This window comes from Crassostrea angulata, chromosome 4 (genome assembly GCF_025612915.1).
Source record: "Crassostrea angulata isolate pt1a10 chromosome 4, ASM2561291v2, whole genome shotgun sequence".
Lineage (NCBI taxonomy): Eukaryota > Metazoa > Mollusca > Bivalvia > Ostreida > Ostreidae > Magallana > Magallana angulata.
The window spans coordinates 33,327,265-33,343,357 of NC_069114.1; the positions used below are offsets into that span (position 1 = coordinate 33,327,265).

Here is a 16,093-nt window from a genome sequence, read left to right on the forward strand (position 1 = left end):
ATGAATTTGATTTAAATTTTCCAAAGGTAATCCAGCATTTTTACATTTTATCCTAAATGTGTACGCGTCATGCATCATACTGTTTTCGAAATCGAAAGCAGAAACCCAATTTCCAGGAAAGACGAAAGAAATTGAAAAAGAGTCGGACATTTTGTAATCGTTATGTTTTTGCCTATTTTATATATTAATTCCCAGCGTTAAATGGTAGGTGGAAATGAGAATATAATATTCTTTATCAAAACGATGTTCTGGGCCTCGCGAAAGGAAATCAGACAATTTCTTGGCATATTCAGGAGGTAGGTTTATTGAATTTGCATACTAGAAACTAGTATTTCAACAAATAATTTCACATTTAATCACATTATAATACTTACATTTATTAGGTATGTACTATTTCATAAAAAAATATTGTAATTATAGTTCTTAATTGACAAGCCAAAAATCAAAGCATTCGAGTTAAACGACACTCACGTATGAGTGCACGCAAACTAATTGATGTCTGTCTGTGCTTTTTGTACATGTGTTGTATTTTCGTAGTTTATTTCTTGATCGGTCAAAACGAAAGCAACAAGAAATTTGTAGTTTCAATGGTATTATTCACAGGTATGATTTCCTTTTGTGTGGTGAGTTCTTATTTCATTCTGATAATTCACGCATTTTTTAAATCACTTAAAAATGAGTAAGATTTAGAGACAGATGTAAATATTTTAAAAACAATGAGATGGTGACTCATGCGGGATATGAAGGCATAGAGACATTTCTGAAAAATGCATAACCCGCGTCCTAGATTTTAAAAGCCTCAGTCGCGTTGGCGGATATTTTAAGAAAAAGGAGACTCAATAACGTATTGTACATAAAAGGAATATGTATGTGAACGCAATGTTTTATACCTCAATCTGCACACACCGTAAACTTCAATATATGACACATTGAAATAATTTTTAATAAAAAAAAAAGAGTTCTTCACCCCTCGTGCTTATTATTCTAGTACCGAAATACATTTGCGTTCTGCATTTTCTAAAATCAAGTCAACAATCTTTGAGTCACCGAACAATACCGTTACATGTGCATAGCTTTGTTGATAAATCGCATGTACTTATTAAGAGTTTCCCCCTTGCTTTCTTAATGAATTGCTCGTGCATTCATTTGTTTTTATGAAAACTAGCAAATGCACCCAAATCATTTTACTTCGTTTTATTCTCCTGCATTTATATGTTCATTTTGCATTTCGGTATTAATCCTTTAAAGATATAATAATACTACTGTAATATTCAGAATGCGTTTGTCATTTAGCCCTGGTGCCTGATGCAAATGACTAAAATTGCTTCGTGATAAATGTTTTCAACTTTACCTTTATTACTTGAGTTAATATATAAATGACACAGACATCTCATTTGTTTGTATACTGCGGCTACTAATTATATAACGTCATACTCAGATTTTCATGTTTTTTTTTAGAAATGATACTTAGAAAAAGAAGTTAAAATGGTGAAATTTTGACGACCTTATGGCGCAACATTAATGTTCAATCATTTTATGTCAAATGCATGTGTAAATTTTTGACCTGAAAGGTACATGTTCACGATTTGATATGCAAATTAGTGTTCTGCTTTTAATATCTAATATGCTGCATTTCTGGTTATTTGTTATTGTAAGGAAAAATTTAAATGTCAGTTGTCCCGTTTACGTAAGAATCATAGCTCACAATTTTTTGCTCTTAAACAAAACCAGTTTCCTGTGATATATATTAAAAAGTTTGTAAAGTCATGCTTTTCCCATGCTATTCTGTTCTGAGTATTAATAAAAAATATATCGTTTACTCATTAATTTTTTTAAAACAGAGTTTTACAAGTTATACATTTCAAATTAAAAAAATGAAGAAAAAAAGCCCCCAGCTCTCCAATAAAGTTGTAAACAGGACTCTTTAGGGTCTTTCGTAAAAAAGCAGAAAGAACATACGGGTAAATGTACTGGTTGTATGCAAATGATGTTGTCCAAAAATTCCTTTATCCCTCAGTTCACAATATATACATTTCAAAACATTAATATCAGTCAAATGTTACTGAATCAAAGCCACATCACTGTGTAATTTACTTCAGATACGTATGAGAAAATGGAAGAACTAGAACATGAGAAAGACCATTACAAGTACGTCTCAAAGTTATTACATTCTACTGTCTCCTCTCTGTGCAGTCATCAAAAAACCATGGCAGTCTCTGATTCAGATTTATATACAAGCAATGAATCAAGAAACGAAGCTCAAGTCTGCGATGGAAAGTCGTTTTTTTCAAGGTCTGAAAGCACACCATTTGCAAAAGAAGAAATCAGGGGTAAGGAAATAAATAAATTTGTTTTCTCAATAATGTAAGTCTTTAATAATGAAAGCTCGTTGCAATTCACCGTAATTGGGGTTTTGAAAACCATCAATGAACATCTAGAGGGAAACGCTCAGTTGTTAAAGAACAATACATGTATGTGGAACAGTGTATGGAACACGTGACTTATGAAACATCAAAATCATCCCATGAAACGATGAATAGACAAAGTATCTTTTAAAAATCCAAATAAATTATAAGATATATTCTTTGACTCAATGTTACTACAAGCATTATTTTGTGTGATATTATCAATATTAAACATCACATTCCTTATGCTTAATTTTTCAGATTTGTTTTTAGATAATAGCGAAAAAGTGGAAAAACTAAAAGAGAAAGATGATCAAGACATATACGTTCCCAAGTTCTTTATTCCTCCAATTTCAAATCTTTCCATCGGCCATGCTGTAGACAAAGAGTATGCAAACGTTGAATCAGTTAATGAAGCACAAGTTTGTGTTGGAGAGTCGTTCCTTTCAAAGCCAGAATGTCTTGACTCTGAATCAAAAGTAATGGGGAGTATGGAAATTGAAAGATCTATTGCATCAGGTAAAAATCCGAAGCTGACAAGGGTGCTTTCAAAATGTATTTTTACTTTTGAAAGTAATATAGTTCTTCTTATATTCAATTGTTATTTTACATAAACATTATCTTAGCCAACGAGCATGATCATATCTAATTTTTGCAACTAGTGCATATAGTTGTTCAACAAATCAACTCCGCTTAATCACAAAATAATTGCTTTAACAATTTCTGGTCCTCAGTAGTGTCCGATAACTCTGAATGCGGGTTTTTTTTTATTCGTTCTATAAGTCTGTCTTATACAAAGATAAGTGTAATTGATCGTCTAGTGTTAGTAACATTAAATTTTCTACGAAATACTTGACTTAATGAGTCCACGGATTTCTACATTAGCAAAAGTTAGGTAAATGGGTTCGAGCTAGTGATGTAACGATGTATTTTTTTTTATTTGATCTCAACTTGTACCATTATCCATTGAATGCAAATTTGCAATAACTTTGTAAAACGCGTAGATATCACGATTAAATTTCTTATTTTTTCATTTCATTAAGTTTGAAGGATAAATTACATTTGGAAGACGAAAAAATATTTTGAGGCTAAGGATCGGAGAACCTTAATGATATCGATAGTATTTAGAAAGGCTAAATATTTACAGTAATTTGAAACACCTTTATTTCACTATCATGTAGGTAAAAAATTAAAAACTTTGAATTTTATGTTAATAAGCTGTTTAGTTGAAAAAAAAAATCACAATTCAACTGGTATGGATTATTACAAATGAAATTTGTCATAACATTTGCTAATTGAAATTGTATTGGATTTCATTTTAATGTTGTAGCCGGTGTATCTAATAGATTGATCCATTCTATGGATGTTCAGAAGTATGACCACAATGATTTAAGTCTATGGGAAATGGACAAAGCCTTAGTAACAGGATTTCACCCTATAACAACACAAGAAACGCTGATAAATTTTATTGCGCCTGCGGCTGGTGTGGAAATAATATATCTGGTCAGAGGGGTACAAAGAGATGCAGCCATATTGGTGTTTGCTGATAAACCAGGTACGAGGAATTAGGGAAACATCTTTATCAAATTAAAATAATAAATTTGATTTAGATATTAAGGTTTGTTATTGTCATTTTTTCATCTTGCAACCAATAGATTTTATCTGATACGATTAAATGTAGTGACGATTTATCTTGATTGATTCGAACCCTTACTATTTTTAGATAGTGATTGAAAAAAAAATCTATTTTTACAAATGCATCTGAATGCATCACAAATCAAGAAACACTAAAAAAGTAACAACATTACACCATTGTTGTATTGCATGTGCATTTAAACATAAAAATATGAAACGGAATTTACATATGATTCCTCTTTTTTTCGTTCTTTCTACATTTTAAAACTAGAATCAAGTACATGTTTATGCTTGAAAATAATAGAGGTAACCAGATTTACATCACACAAACATAAAACATTACAAGAAGATGAAAAAAGTTGTGTAATATCAGTGAAATACCGACGAATGTATGAATATATTTTGCTATTTAAAAACAAAAACAAGCAGTATCAACCAACAATGAAATCAATATGAACAAATTGATATAATTATTATTAATAAAATTTTGAAATTTTAAATAAACAGTAACACGTTTATTTTGGTAATTTTCCTTTTTATTTTTAGATTTCGTAAAAATGTCTAAACAATGCAAGGAAAGAACAATTGGAGGTTACACTTTATTCGCACAGATGGTGGAGAAATGTCGAACTATTTTTGTCAAGGGGATTGACAGGAGCATTACCTATGACCTAGTAGAGAATTTTTTCTGTAACAAGAGGAAAAGTGGAGGTGGAGATGTGGAAAAGGTGAATTACCATCCAGAAGATGGTTACTGTATTGTCTACTTTGAAAATCCATCAGGTAATGATGTTATAAAATTATTCAGTTAGTATAAGAAACTTTGAGATGCAGAACGGGCGACAGATTTATACATTCAAAGTAAAAAAAGGGAGTCATATGTATTCATCTATTTTTTTCAAATTAAATTTACACAAGAATAATAAATCAAAAATAGTTATCATTCACATATGAACCGACTAACTAAGTCTTTAATCATGTGATATGTGCTAATTTGTTATATTTATTAAGTTATTTTGTAGTTTTTTTTTGACAGACGTATTGACGACAATATGAAACTTTTAGCATTGCATTAACAAATTCTTTTTTAAAATCTGATTTACCAAGACTTAGTCTTTTTCAACCCTCTCTTTCGCGATATAGAATACATGATTGAGCCTCAGATTTGAGTTATCTTTTCGCTGGGTGTAAATCATCCTTCTGTACATATAGGATAATTGTTAATACTATAACTATTATAGTGACGAAAAATAAATGTTAAGTAATGTGTTCGGGACTTGTATTTTAACCTCTTTTATTGAATTCCAGTCCTATCGTTAACAGAAAAGTTTGAATATAAGTCGCACGATATTCCATTATAACAAATGAACAAAATCCCATGTAATGAAGGTTTCATGCTTTAATTTTAGATGATAATAAATTTTATAAACTATAACGAAGTCGACCTGCTCAAATAAATTCACCCAAACTATTAAGTCATTTAGTTCAAATAAGTTATTAGAAAACAGACTTTAAACCAAGAAAATCATTGATTATACACAAGTCTTAAATGATAATGTACGAATGAAAGAAACTTTACGGTTATCTACGGAGTAATGTCACCTTTTCTTACGAATTGTAAATTTCAAATTACCTAAAAACAAATGTTTGTAATCCCGAGATAAAAGGAACTATAAAGAGATATTACTTCCTTAGGACCAAGATTCTTCACGTCTGCGTTCCATGAAAACAAGTTATACTCTACACATATATGGCATAATTTAATCAATAATTGGGAATCAAACATGAGAGAATTGTTTTTCAGATGCAAGAAATGTTGCAGCACAAGAAAAGTTTACAATTGATAAGAAAGAAGTACAAGCAGAGATGTTTTATCCCTGTCTTGGTTTGTCAGAAAAACCAACAAATTGGGAAGGCATGCCATGTGTCTCATATGAAAGCAATGTATATGTCATTAAGTTTGTTCAAACCTGTTTGCCGGCAAGTAGCCAAATAAATGAAGCTTTACAAAAAAAGTTTGTCAGGATAAAATGGCCAAAATCAAAGTCAGACTTCATTGTCAAGCTACAGTGCACAGTTGCCCTAGATGTGGAAAATGCAAAAGAAATTCTGAAAAAGTGGAAAGAAGAAGCGATGGCTGAGATGGATAGACATATGAAACAATTTGTATATCAACTGCATTCTATTTTACCCCAGGCATGGTCATCATTTCTAGCTCGGTTTAAAGCAGTAAATATCGATGATCAAGTCAAAGTGACCGTAGATTTTGAAAAGAAAAATCACAGAGCTATAGTAACTGGCTATGAAGAAAATTCCGAAGCCCTTACCCGGACAATTCTAGATCTAATCAAAACAGAGGAGTCTAAAATTAAAAATCAATCACAGAGAATAATGAAAAACATACACTTGGACTTTCATAAATGCCAGAAACTACAGAAAGCTCAGTTTGGGAAGAAATTAGAGAATAATTTTCTAGATATTTATTTTAGAATTAATATCAACAAAAAAGAGGTGAATTTATCTGGAAAGCCTACAAGAGTCAATAAGGCTGTGATAAAGATGCATGAATATCTGATGAATACAAAATCAAAGTCGTTAATAATTTCAAAAGGACGTTATAAAATCATGAAGGAAGTAAAAGAGCTTTTTATTGCAGAAATGAAAGCTAAAGGCAACAAGGCAGTTTGGAATATGACAGAAGACAAAGTTGAAATGACATCATCGAATTCGAAAATGGCTGATGAAGCCTTGGAGATTTTTAAGGAATTTATTCCAGAGGAAAGAATTCAAATGAAAGACCTTGTTAAAGTTTTGACCTGGCATGACTGGCAAACCTGTGTAAAGGAACTAAAAGACAAACACAATGAGAAGCTGAACATTTCTTCTTCAAGCTCTGAAGTGTGTGTTACTGCTACTAAAGATATTTTTAAAAATGTATGCAAGCAGATAGAACATGTTATGAAAATCTGTTCTGAGAAATACCGCATTGATCACAGAGTTGTGAAATTGTCTAAGCAACAGTTCAGACAATTGCAATATTTTGGACAAAATAAAATTTCACAAATCACAAATGCTAGTACTTCAAAAGAATTAAAAATAAAACAAAATCAATCAAACTGTTCCATAGAAATCTCAGGCAACAATGAAGAAGTTAAAATTGCTTATGAAAAGTTGATGAAATTCATTACAACCCTTCTTGAACATAGTTTCAGCATAACGGAACCTAGAGCTGACGTGTTCTATAATTCAGAAAAAGGGCGAGAGGCTATGAAGACAGTTGAAAGAGAAGAGTTATGTATCAGTTCAAATAAAGAAGAATTGCAGTATATTAAAGAATTGAACGAAGTTGAGTCATTTAAAGGTATGAGAAGAACATCGCATTACCTACCTATAATAATTGCTGAATGTGAGTTGCAGTGTTATGATCAGAAATTTTATGTGATGAAGGGTGATGTTACAAAATTGAAAGTTGACGTTATTGTTAGTGCTGCAAATGGAGACTTGGATCATTGTGGAGGTTTAGCCTTGGCAATATCTAGAGCAGGTCAGAAAAAGTTAATTATCTTCATTTCTTATAATTGGCTAATGTGACTTACTGTACATGTAGATTCCTTATTTTACGCAAGTCCTTTATTCAGCGATTCAGCCATTTCCCATCCAATCGCGAGGATATAAAATGTAATTTAAATATGTCCGGAAATTAAAAGCGAGACTTTAAAATTCGCGAGATATTCCAGTCCCGATTTTACGAGGGTATTATTTCCTTGCGTTTTGATAGGAATCTACAGTAATCATTTCAATTTCCTTTGAACATGTATTTTTGCGAAATAAAAATTTCTTTTTATTTTGTATGTATATTTTGTGTGACCTGAGTGAATCTGTCATGAATGCACATACATGTATAATGAAGAGTTAACTCATTTTTATTAGGAGGAAAATCTATTCAAGAGGATAGTAGGACATACATTATGTCATATGGCACTGTTCCAGATGGTGAAGCGATACCTGCTCAACCAGGTGAACTCCCCTGTAAAATGCTGATCCATGCCGTGGGACCAAAATGGAGTGGTGGAAGTCGTGACGAGGAGTATTTGCTAAAAGATGCCATATTTAGATGCTTGGAATTGACGGACAAATATAAATTTTCTTCAGTAGCTATCCCTGCATTAAGTGCTGGATATTTCGGATGTCCTGCGGAAAAATCAGCGATGACCATTTTGCGTGCTATCGAATTATACATGAAGAATGTATTTTCCTCAATCAAAGATATCTACTTTTGTGATGTGGATGATATCATTGTCAAGGAGTTTGTCAAATGTCTTAAGAAGAAATTCGGACTTAAAGCAAAGGAACTCAATGGCGTCGAGCATGGTTTGCCTTTTAATAATTTTCTTAACAGCTTTACTAAATTTTAAGCAAATTATTTCTTTACAAAATTGAATTTAACGCAACTATATTTTTGATATTTATATGCATGATAAAAAATTATAATTCAAATAAAACCTTATATATGCATATTAAGATTATATGCCATGATTTACTTTAATTAGTACAACAGTCACCAGTTCAGTACGCATACTCTGATTTAGAAGAAGAGACGCCAAGAAGAATCAGGTCTAAGTCTGATTATTTAAATTGTGAGATCAAGGTTATCAGTGGCAATCTAGCAAAAATGAGGGTAATATTATATTTTTGGTAATATGCTTGAGAAATGTCAATTTTTGTTATATTGAACAAAAAACTTTAGGTAGAAAAATTCCTTCTGATACTTGTCTTTATCATTTATGCTATGTTAAAACAAACAATCCCATGGCATGAAAAATAAGATGTTTGTTACATATTATGTAAGGAATAATAACAAAATTATAAATTAGCAAATTTTACTCCTGGCCTCTAAGCATGGGTTCACCTCTCAACAGCATTGACCTCTGGCTTTACTTTTGTGACAGTTTGATGTGATTGTGAGCTCCACTGACAAATCATTAAACCTCTCTCGTGGTGCTACATCCAAGAGTCTACTCAGGGCAGGGGGTGAGTCTCTGCAAGAAGAATGTACAATGAAGTACAAACATGGCATTCAACCAGGAGAAGTAGCCATGATCAAGGGAGGTAATCTCCATTGTAGGCAAGTGTATTATGGAGCTATTAAGAAGTGGGATCGCTACCAAGGAGATGCACTCAATGTGAGTTTATGGCATATGTAGTGAATGCTGGTGTGCGAATGATTATCCGTTGCATAATGCTGTAGGCCTAAAGCAAGGAATGTCATAACAATTTATTTTAAAAACTATGAAAAAGCATATGCACAGAATCTAGAATTATTCTGAACTATTAACAATTACATTTAAATCAGTGCATGTCTCCACGAAACCCCAAAAGTTGTATTCTAAAAATTACTAATGCGATCAGAGAGGTGTTTTTCGTTTTATATGTATTGTTAATCCGGTGATTTTTGAAATGCTATTTCTTTTGCTTTTGTTACGAACACTTTCACATCATATTTTTCTCAGTATACTTTGCTACTTAAAACAAAATCTTGCGCAAATAAAATATGTTACATATTTCCTTCGTTTACGCAATCCATTACGCAAATATTTACCAATAATAACTAAATCAATTTTATTAATATATATATATATACATATATATATATATATATATATATATATATATATATATATATATATATATATATATCTACTAGTTGTCTACGTCTTTTATCTATTTGAATTTACATGTAATTTAAGTGAGTTATTTTTGTCAACTTTGTAGAAGTTCGCTGAATTTGTTGATAACTGCCTGCAATTGGCTCACAATAATTGGATGAATTCCATGGCATTCCCAGCTTTAGGGACAGGAAGACTAGGTTATCCCCCTGCTCTTGCTGCAAAGACCATGTTTAAATGTTGTAGATATTTCCTACGTCACAATAGTTTAACTACATTGAAAGATATTTCTATTGTTGTCTATCATGAAGATATAGAGACTTTTCAGGTAATTTTTTCAAACTATGTATCACATTAACTCATTCTTAAACAAAGTTCAAGGGGTTGTTTTAAATGTAACTTTTAAAGTGTACAATATGTTTTAGGACTACAAGAGAAATGATTATTAATTTACTGTAAATGTGAATCCATGATAGGTGTTGTTGTTTTAAATGATATACTGTTGTTACTTTTTTTTACACTTTAAGTTTATAATAATAGAATCTTTAGCTATAATTCCTAAATGTATTTTTGTTTTGATTTCATGTAGATATTTCGATCTGTACTGAGATCAGAAGATATGAAAACATAAAGTTAAACATCAGTTACCATAGAGACGGAGTATAGGCGTGTTAACCACACATTAGGATTACATTTATTAAGGACTGCAAAAATTCTTCTATTATGATTGTTATACTACCAACTGTATATTGTCGTCTCACTATATTGGTGCTATCGTTCACTTTGAAATAAATGTAGGTCAAGGACGTACTTTTCATGGTAGCTACCTCTAAATGTTTATCGAAAAATTTGTCGAAACTTTCTACAATCACCAATATGTGAAGTTTTTACAAATTATAAAATGATTTGGTGTGTGTCTATAAATGTATTGTATGTATATGAAAAATGAGGTAAACATTATCTCTGCAGCTAAAAGCTTGATTGTGATATAAAAGATTGGTAATTACTACACCTTTGTGAATGTATCATGACTATTCAATTCAATTTTCCCCCTATATTCTACTTCGTTATGTATGTGTTCATATTGCTACTGATAGGAGCATATTTTTTAAATTTTTGTACATTTATACATCTAATACTATGCATTTCAATAAGTTGTTTTAATAATATAATAATAATCCAAACACTTATTTTCGTAATAAATTTGATTAAATACATATACATTAAAACTCGCATTTTCTTTTCTGGGAACAATTATTATTAGATGTATGGAAAATCGGTTATGTGCAATAAAGGGTAATTTTTCAATTTTTTGTGATGCTATTTCAAAAAATGTTGGTAAATTGTTTACATAGAATTCATTTAAGACAAATTCAGGGTTGACAAATGGATTATAGATACTGTTGACACAAAAAAAACCCCGGTTTGCCGTCACATTGAAAGCTTTTCTGTTGTTTCATTTTGTTATTGATATTAATATATATCTGAAAAGATTAACAATATTTTTATGAGAAATTGTACAAACATACGCTTTTTTTAAAGATGTTGTTCAAATCAGTTCAAGTAGTTATCAATAAGTTAATATTGAATTTCAAAGTACATATATTTCAAACGCCTAAAGTGCAAGCCATTCTGTGTGACGTCATAGATGACAACTGCTGAGATCGAGTGTATATAGATAGTATGGCATACTGTGAAAACTATCAGCATAAATCCATTAGGAAAACACATTGCTTATCATTTTTTTATCCCCATTAACTCAAATAGAATGTAAATACAGGAAGCTAGTTTACCATTTATTCTTATTGACCTTTTGTTCCTTTTGTTAAGTCTGATAAAAGCACTAGTATTTTTGGACACCGTGCATGAAAGGCATTATACATGTATATTGATACACTCAGGTACGAGGCCACAACTTAGCTATGTTATTACTACACCTGTCTGATAAAACAAATAATAGATTTACACCTGCTTATCAAAGCAATGGGTCTCTAATTACCTAAGGGCTGCACATGTTTGATAAACATTGGCTTAATCAAGATTAAATTGATAATTAAAATACATAGCTCTCTCGAAATTGTTTGGTCACTTATTTATTAGTAATATCCCTCAGTGTTTATTGATAATTCTGTAGGTAAACAAATTTGATAAAAACAACATTGATTATGCATTACAAATCTCAAATTATTAAAATAGATAAGACAATACCGTATATACCTTTTCTGTTTAAGACCATCTTTACGGTAACTGTATTTCTTATGTTTTCATGTAGAAACAAATGAGCTTATCACTTTCTCGTTGTCAAAAGTAAAAGTAACGATAAAAGCAGGCAATTTTAAAATATACTGTACCGTATGTGACGCTCAAATATCTTTGAAATTACTTTTTAATTAATCCAAATTAAAGTAATGTATAAGAGATAAATAAAACAAAAATGTGTCATATATATATATATATTCATAATGTGTCAAGTTTCGTGGGATCAATTTGTAAAATTTTTCAATGAAATCTACCTATGTACTGTAAGTGTGTCATTCAGAGATGTATGTTGAGATTAAGAAATGATTTATTATTTTTAAAATCAAGATAAAGGATTGAAAATTTTTTTTCCAATGAGAATGTACTTGAATTTTTGTCTTCATAGGACACAAATCAATTTTGACATTCATTTTGACTGTAAATCGTTTGATCATCTTGTTTACAGTATTAAACAAATATCAAAGAAATGTCATCTATGAAGTCACACGACCACGTGACATCTAATCTGTAAAACAGACCATCCGTCATATTTAAGACAATTCTTGACAGAACCGAGTACTTTAAAGGACACCCCATGTTTTTTTCTTATTATGATTGAAATACATTCATTGAAGAATGAAAATAAAATTGGAATTGTAATACATGTAAAACACTTCAATAATTTGTACTCTGTTGAAATATATTGTCTGACATGATAAACTGATAGAGGTAAAATAATTCAGGACAATGCCTCAACGGGAGATGATTATTACGTTACTACAAATTCAATAAACTGAACTGACTGCCTTCTGGTTCCGAGGATAGACGAGTGTGACGAGAATCAAATATTTTTGAAAACATTATTATCCTATAAAAATAGAATTTTAGAATAAATTTCGAATTGTATTTTTCCAATCAGTTATGCATTTGTGTTGTGTTTATGTATTAGCGTATAGATATGCTTAAGACTAATTTTATCCGATACATCTCTCTGAGTACTTTTATTTTTTTTGTATTGCAATTGGATATCTGAAAATGTTACATACAGTCGTAAAATATTGTTACACATATATATTAATAGAAACAATGCTGATCAAAGAGATTTTTATTAGAATCAAATACTTATCTAGGTTTCATCGACGTAAAAGGAAAAATGAAAATTTGAGGGAACCTTTGATAATAATAACATTGTGTCGCCTTTGACGCAATGTGGCGGCGAAGGTGTAAATGATATGGTCCAGCGCTGATTTAATGCAGCTAGAGGACAACGACGATCACCAAGATAAACCTTAGACGTGACGTCAATGCCCATAAATGTAAAAAAAAAAATCATAAGGATCAACATGGTTTTATATACCCCCGAAGAAGTATATGGCTTATAAAAGACAAGGCACTTGGGAGATAATTAAATCTGGAATTTTACAAAGAAAAATGAAATAAATTTATTCAAGTTGATTGATAGATATGATTTTTAAGATTTCTTAAAATATTTTATGCATATTGATAATTTCTGTTAAGTTCGCGAGAGTTATCTTTCCTGCGGTATTGTCAAAGTTATACAGCATCTTCATATATGGACACAAAATCAACGTCGCCGGATGTTACCAATGAATTCATTCCGCGGTAAAATCTTGGGAGCGTCATTTTAATAGCGTGGGTTCTCACTTTCTTTCAGGATGCCGATAGCTAAGCATTGAAAATTTTGAAAGCGATCTATAAACCACCTCCACCCCTCCACCTTCCTTTTTCATGAACATGTATATAAAAACGAAAAATTCTTGTGTATTTTCTGTTTTCTTTATTAAGCAGGGCGCTTTCAGACCACAAGGATTAAGTTTTGCATAAATTATCTAATCAATCACATCATTGATTACATCAGTAATGGGAGTTATGGATTATTTTAGTTGTAAAATATTATGGCATAAAGAATGAAATATTCATAATTTTATGATTATTTTATGAACTTACTAATCATTGTTATATTATCATCTATTGTCATTTTCCTGATTATTTCAAACCAAATTTGGTTAAACAAAATACCGGTAAAGTCACAAAAGTGGCAGAGTGCAACATACCTATTTGTTATGTGATGTTTTACTGTACAAAGATGAAGGGCTCAGGTGGTTCAATTTCGAGCAGATAGAGGTTAATTATTTCATGAGCAAGAAATAATGCTATATGCAGTTATGGTCTATTTTGAAAATTATCAATTATGGATAAATAATGTTATTACATATTCTGTATGAATATAATGCTGTTGTGATAAGCATTTTATTATAAAGGTTCATCGCTTTCATTCATTCGTCATATTTAGAACACAACCGCGTATACCAAAAAACCTGTCATCGTCATCTCCACCAAAACAATCGGTTAACACTCGTCTCGATGTTCATCTAAGCAAAACTTGTCATTTGCAAATTCATTTAAAATGTAAAACAAACAATTTCGTAATCTCATTATAATAAAAAGGAAAAAAAATGTCGTGTACAACTTCGAATCTCTTTGTAATTTTCTTCAACAAGATATACTAGTTCAGTAGCATTGGCTTAATAAAACTTGTATTTTATCATTAATGATAGAGTAGCTTGTCTACGCCAAGAAAAAAAATCAACAACGGTTACTGATAATGATAACTTAATTTTACTTATTACGTCATTTTAATATTGCCATATGTCAATTTCAGTCCTTTATTCATATGTACGGTAAATTGTCACCCTTAAACGGCATATCTTTCCTATATAAGCCTTAACTGCATATTCTTAAATAAAATACAAAAATATTTCCATTAATAGTTTTCCTTTAATTCCGTCAAAGATATCGCTCCTACAGATTATTTGGTTGATGGTTTATAACATCATGTTTTTTTTTAGTTAATAACCACGTTTAAGTGCATTTTTATGATATGCTGTGAAATTATTAAAATTCATGGTGGCTTAATTTTCATGGGAATCTCGAAATCTCGATAAATGTTAAAGACAAACGTTGGCCAGTAGTAGTTTTGCTATACAACGCTTATGCACAATCTTGAAAGTAAGTAAATATAGCATTGTTTAGGAAGTTATGTAATGGCATTAATTAATACCAGTATTAAAGTTGTACATATCTGATATAGTGAGTAAAAGATTGTTTCTAAAAATCTTTATAAAAAATGCACTTTTAAAAATAAGGAACCTTAAATTCCACACCATAAGTGTTAGAACGACCGAAGATCTGCTAAATTTATCCGCCGATGAAATGAGTGTGTTTTGAGTATGTAACGTAGATCGTAGGGTTCAAAATGATCCGTGATGTAAGCAGCAACTAACTTGGCTTCCCCTCGTAAAAGTTGGCTGTTGTGAAAGAAAACACCGATGCGATGGTGCAAAGCAGATTTTCTCGTCTATTGATACTAATCACATTACCTTGAATCCCAGAAAGAGCCAATGGCGTCGTGACCAAAAATTAAAAATAACAACAATTTACAACGGTTAAATTTAAGAATGTGTTCAAACTTAACAAAATTACATCTTGTTCATTTCATGCAACAATAATTGCGTGAAATCAGCTAACACTTTTTCATGGGTGCACTAAAATAACGATATTTCTAACATGCGGGCCCATTTGATTATTTACGGTGGTCAGTCATTTTAAGAGAGGTCAAGATGAAACATTTCACATGTAATTTATTTTTTATTGAGGTTATTAATACATTTTTTCAGTCTGCAATAGCGTTTATGCACTACACTTGATGATAACGTCAAATCGGTCAAGCCGTAATATTTGCCTAATACAGGGTTACAGATATGTATGGTATGTCGATATTTAGAATATGTTACATTTATTAAAAATGTAATAAATAATATGATCATTAATATAATCATTATTGATATGATATATTTGAAATATGTAAGGACAGAAATCAAACGGCACCCATACATTCTGAAAAGGTCATTGCGATTGTTCTTACAACGACCCATTTTTTTTTATTCTGGCGATCATTTCACTTTGATGATATTAAATACAATTTAAATTGTATACACCGATTTTACTTATTAAAACTTGGTCAAGATACAAGTTGAGTTTAAACTAAATTGTTAATGTGTCTTCTTTCCCTGGCGTATCATAGATCATGTGGGTGACGGAGTTAGGTTCATAAGTTATGATAGCACG

At 30.9% G+C, this 16,093-nt stretch overlaps 1 protein-coding gene across 2 annotated transcripts; it reads left to right on the forward strand.

The window, feature by feature from the left end:
• The first annotated feature begins 357 nt into the window (after window positions 1-357).
• LOC128181279 (protein mono-ADP-ribosyltransferase PARP14-like) lies at window positions 358-11,483 on the forward strand. 2 transcript variants are annotated; one of them, XM_052849627.1, is made up of 11 exons: window positions 358-603; window positions 2,100-2,330; window positions 2,667-2,924; window positions 3,736-3,960; window positions 4,587-4,823; window positions 5,845-7,584; window positions 7,971-8,411; window positions 8,591-8,718; window positions 8,990-9,223; window positions 9,813-10,034; window positions 10,296-11,483. In XM_052849627.1, exons 1-11 carry the CDS (start codon window positions 474-476, stop codon window positions 10,335-10,337), a joined length of 3,888 nt encoding a protein of 1,295 aa, XP_052705587.1. In that variant the 5' UTR covers window positions 358-473; the 3' UTR covers window positions 10,338-11,483. The 2 variants fall into 2 exon arrangements, with proteins under 2 accessions (XP_052705587.1, XP_052705588.1); XM_052849628.1 differs by having other exon boundaries at window positions 359-603; window positions 2,679-2,924; window positions 10,296-11,482.
• The last annotated feature ends 4,610 nt before the right edge of the window (window positions 11,484-16,093 follow it).